This window comes from Orycteropus afer, unplaced genomic scaffold, assembly GCF_000298275.1.
Source record: "Orycteropus afer afer isolate SDZICR_OR568_19922 unplaced genomic scaffold, OryAfe1.0 scaffold00524, whole genome shotgun sequence".
NCBI classification, from domain to species: domain Eukaryota; kingdom Metazoa; phylum Chordata; class Mammalia; order Tubulidentata; family Orycteropodidae; genus Orycteropus; species Orycteropus afer.
In genome coordinates, this window is record NW_006922111.1 from 1,356,929 (window position 1) to 1,359,837 (window position 2,909).

General features: G+C 49.7%; 1 protein-coding gene across 1 annotated transcript in view; it reads left to right on the top strand.

Moving 5' to 3' along the window:
- The window catches only part of PPARA (peroxisome proliferator activated receptor alpha), a 32,286-nt gene extending 30,599 nt beyond the window's left edge, over positions 1 to 1,687 (top strand). Inside the window, exon 5 of the mRNA XM_007955648.1 lies at positions 1,440 to 1,687. Coding sequence (XP_007953839.1) covers positions 1,440 to 1,687 — 248 coding nt within the window. The remainder of the gene's footprint in view (positions 1 to 1,439) is intronic.
- The last annotated feature ends 1,222 nt before the right edge of the window (positions 1,688 to 2,909 follow it).

Genomic DNA, 2,909 nt, shown 5'->3' on the forward strand with positions numbered 1-2,909 from the left:
CTCCACAGGGAGCTCAGCTGCGTGGACGTGTGTACTTCCTGCACCAAGTCTCAGCCCTGCCCTGCCCCCTCACCACACAGTCCTCCTGTTCACTGGGCATTTCTCTCAGTACTTCCTGCTCAGCTGAGTCAGAGACAGGGTGCCACGACAGTGCTTGGGTCCCCAAAATACAAGTCCAACCACGCAGCACCTCTGCAATAGTGGGGAGAACCTGGGATCCGATGTCTGGTTTTGAGTCAGGAGGAAGACCTTGATTTCCCGTATCAGGCAATGTCATCACCACAACACAGAGGCCCTTCTGGTATCCTTGGAGGTCTTCCCTGGCAGGTGGAAACCCAACAAATGCAAAATGTTGGGCCAGCCCTGGAAGGCAGAGTCTGTGGCCAAGCAGGAGGTTAGGAGTGGGTGTTGGCCCCACCTGCTTTGTGGGCCTTCACAATTCAGGAGCAGCCTCTTTGTGTCTTCCGTCTTCCAGTCAAGCTGACAGTAGCAGAAGCAGCCAGGCTTTGTTACGGAAAAGAAACACCCAGAAAACCCACTGCCGTCAAGTTGACTGCAACTCACGGCACCCACCTGTGCCAATGAGTGGAACTGCTCTGGAGGGTTTCCACGAGCAGCACAGATGGTTAAGCACTTGACTACGAGCCAAGAGGTTGGCAGTTCAAACCTCCCACAGGCTCCTTCAAAGGCAGGTCTGGTGAGCTGCTTTCAAAGGGCCATGGCCTTGAAAACCCTGTGGAGTGGGTCTGCTCTGCAGCCCGGGGTCATCAAGAGCCAGACTCAGCTCGACGGCAGCACCACCACCACCACCGATCTTTACAGATGGAGATCACCGGGCCTTCCTTCTGCTGTGCTCTGGGGCAGCAGCAAACCACCAACCTGAAGGGTAGCAGCTAACTGTAAACCGCTGGTCCCACCCAAGGACCTTTTTGTAAGAAAGGTTATCTGTGTGGAATAGGAAGCTTTGGTAGAAACTTTGTCTTGGTCCCCTAGTGCTGCTGTGACAAATACCACAGTGGGTGGCTTTAACAAACACATTTATTGTCGTATGGTTAGGGGGATGGAAGTCCAAATTCAGGGCACCAGCTCTCAGAAGCCTCTCTCTGTCAGCTCCAAGGAAGGCCCTCGTCTCTCTCTATAAACTTCTGCTCCTGGGGGATCTTCCTGGGGGGTGGCATCTCTCTCCCTCTGTATCTGCTTCTCAGGTGGCTTGTTTAACCTCTTTTATATCTCACAAGAGACTGACTCACGACATGCCCACACTGCTCCTGCCTCATTAACATGACAAAGAACCATTCCCACATGGGATTATGACCACAGGCACAGATACTAGGAATTATAACATGTATTTGGGGGACATAGTTCAATCCAGTGACCCCTCGGGAGGTGCTGCCAAGGTCACTCTCTCACTTAAACCTCGTTTTCTCTGTTGAGAACAGATCGCCCCGGCCTCTTAAACGTAGAGCACATTGAGAAAATGCAGGAGGGCATTGTGCACGTGCTCAGACTCCACTTGCAAAGCAACCACCCGGACGACAACTTCCTCTTCCCAAAACTGCTCCAAAAGATGGCAGACCTGCGGCAGCTCGTCACGGAGCACGCGCAGCTTGTGCAGATCATCAAAAGGACGGAATCGGACGCGGCCCTGCACCCGCTGCTGCAGGAGATCTACAGGGACATGTACTGAGCATCTGCAGATACCCAAGCAACACGGACTTTTCAGGGCTAACTGATGTCAACAGCACTATGAACGGGAAATTGGAGCCACGCGACTTTGCACAGACACCCGCCACTTTTGCCTTAGAGATGGAAGGCATCCGCCCTCAGTAATCAGAGTACTGTTCCACACTTTGTTCTTGTTTTAACCAGTCCACCCAAGAGCGTGCAAAGCACTCAGATGCTGGTGATCAACAGCTAACAGTCAGGACTTGGAAAATTAAGAACAGTGTCCGGTGGTCTGATCACACATCCAACGTTCACCTGTGCAGGTCTCTTCCCATACCACTAGTAATTTACTGTTAATTTGTTGGTCACCTCAGAATGCGTGGTCTGCCTTCCCTTTCAAACCCCCTTCTGACTGTGCTTCTTTGTAATTTTGGAAACTAATCGGCACTTTCTAACTACTTTTATAATCTTATCTAGATGTGTCCAAAGGCTGGGTACTCCAAAGACAGCAGGATATTTATTTGGAAGACTTTCAATTCTGTTTTCTGACCTGCTGTTTTTTAATCATAGGATTTAGAATTTTACAGAATTACTTAATAAGCTATGAAAATGCAGCAGTGTTTTCATTTTCCGTCCACTCTGTTCATGGTGGAGGAGATCAGGTGGCACAGTGGTTAAGTGCTCAGCTGCGAACAGAAAGGTCAGCAGTTTGAGCTCACCAGCTGCTGTGCAGAAGAAAGATGTGGCAATTGGCTTCCATAAAGATGGCCTTGGAAACCCTATGTGGAAGTTCTACTCTGTCCTGGTGGGTCACTGTGAGTTAAAGTTAACTCCACAGCAGTGGGTTTGGTTGTTTTTTTGGTTTGTGTTCATGATGGTAATGGATACTTCCAGATTTGTGTAGAAGATTCCAGAATGCTAACTCAAGACTCCCCCCTGGACTTGATGGACACCTGTCTGAAGCAAGTGTCTCTGATAAGGAGGAAAAACTTGGAAAGTATGTCAGCGCCCCACTCCTCTCCTCTCTGTTTCCTACCAAATCTGAACAAATCAACTGGCTGTTTGTGAGCACCATAGTGTTTCGTGGGCAAACCAACAAATTATTTTCAAATGTGTCAAGGCAGCTTCTTTAGTCTTTTCCTACTTTGTTCTTTCTGAGTTCCTGATGGTGGGAGATGGTCCAGGAATGGAGACCATGAGGTAACGAATACTACCCAGTGTGGGCACAGGAGGGTGGGACGCCA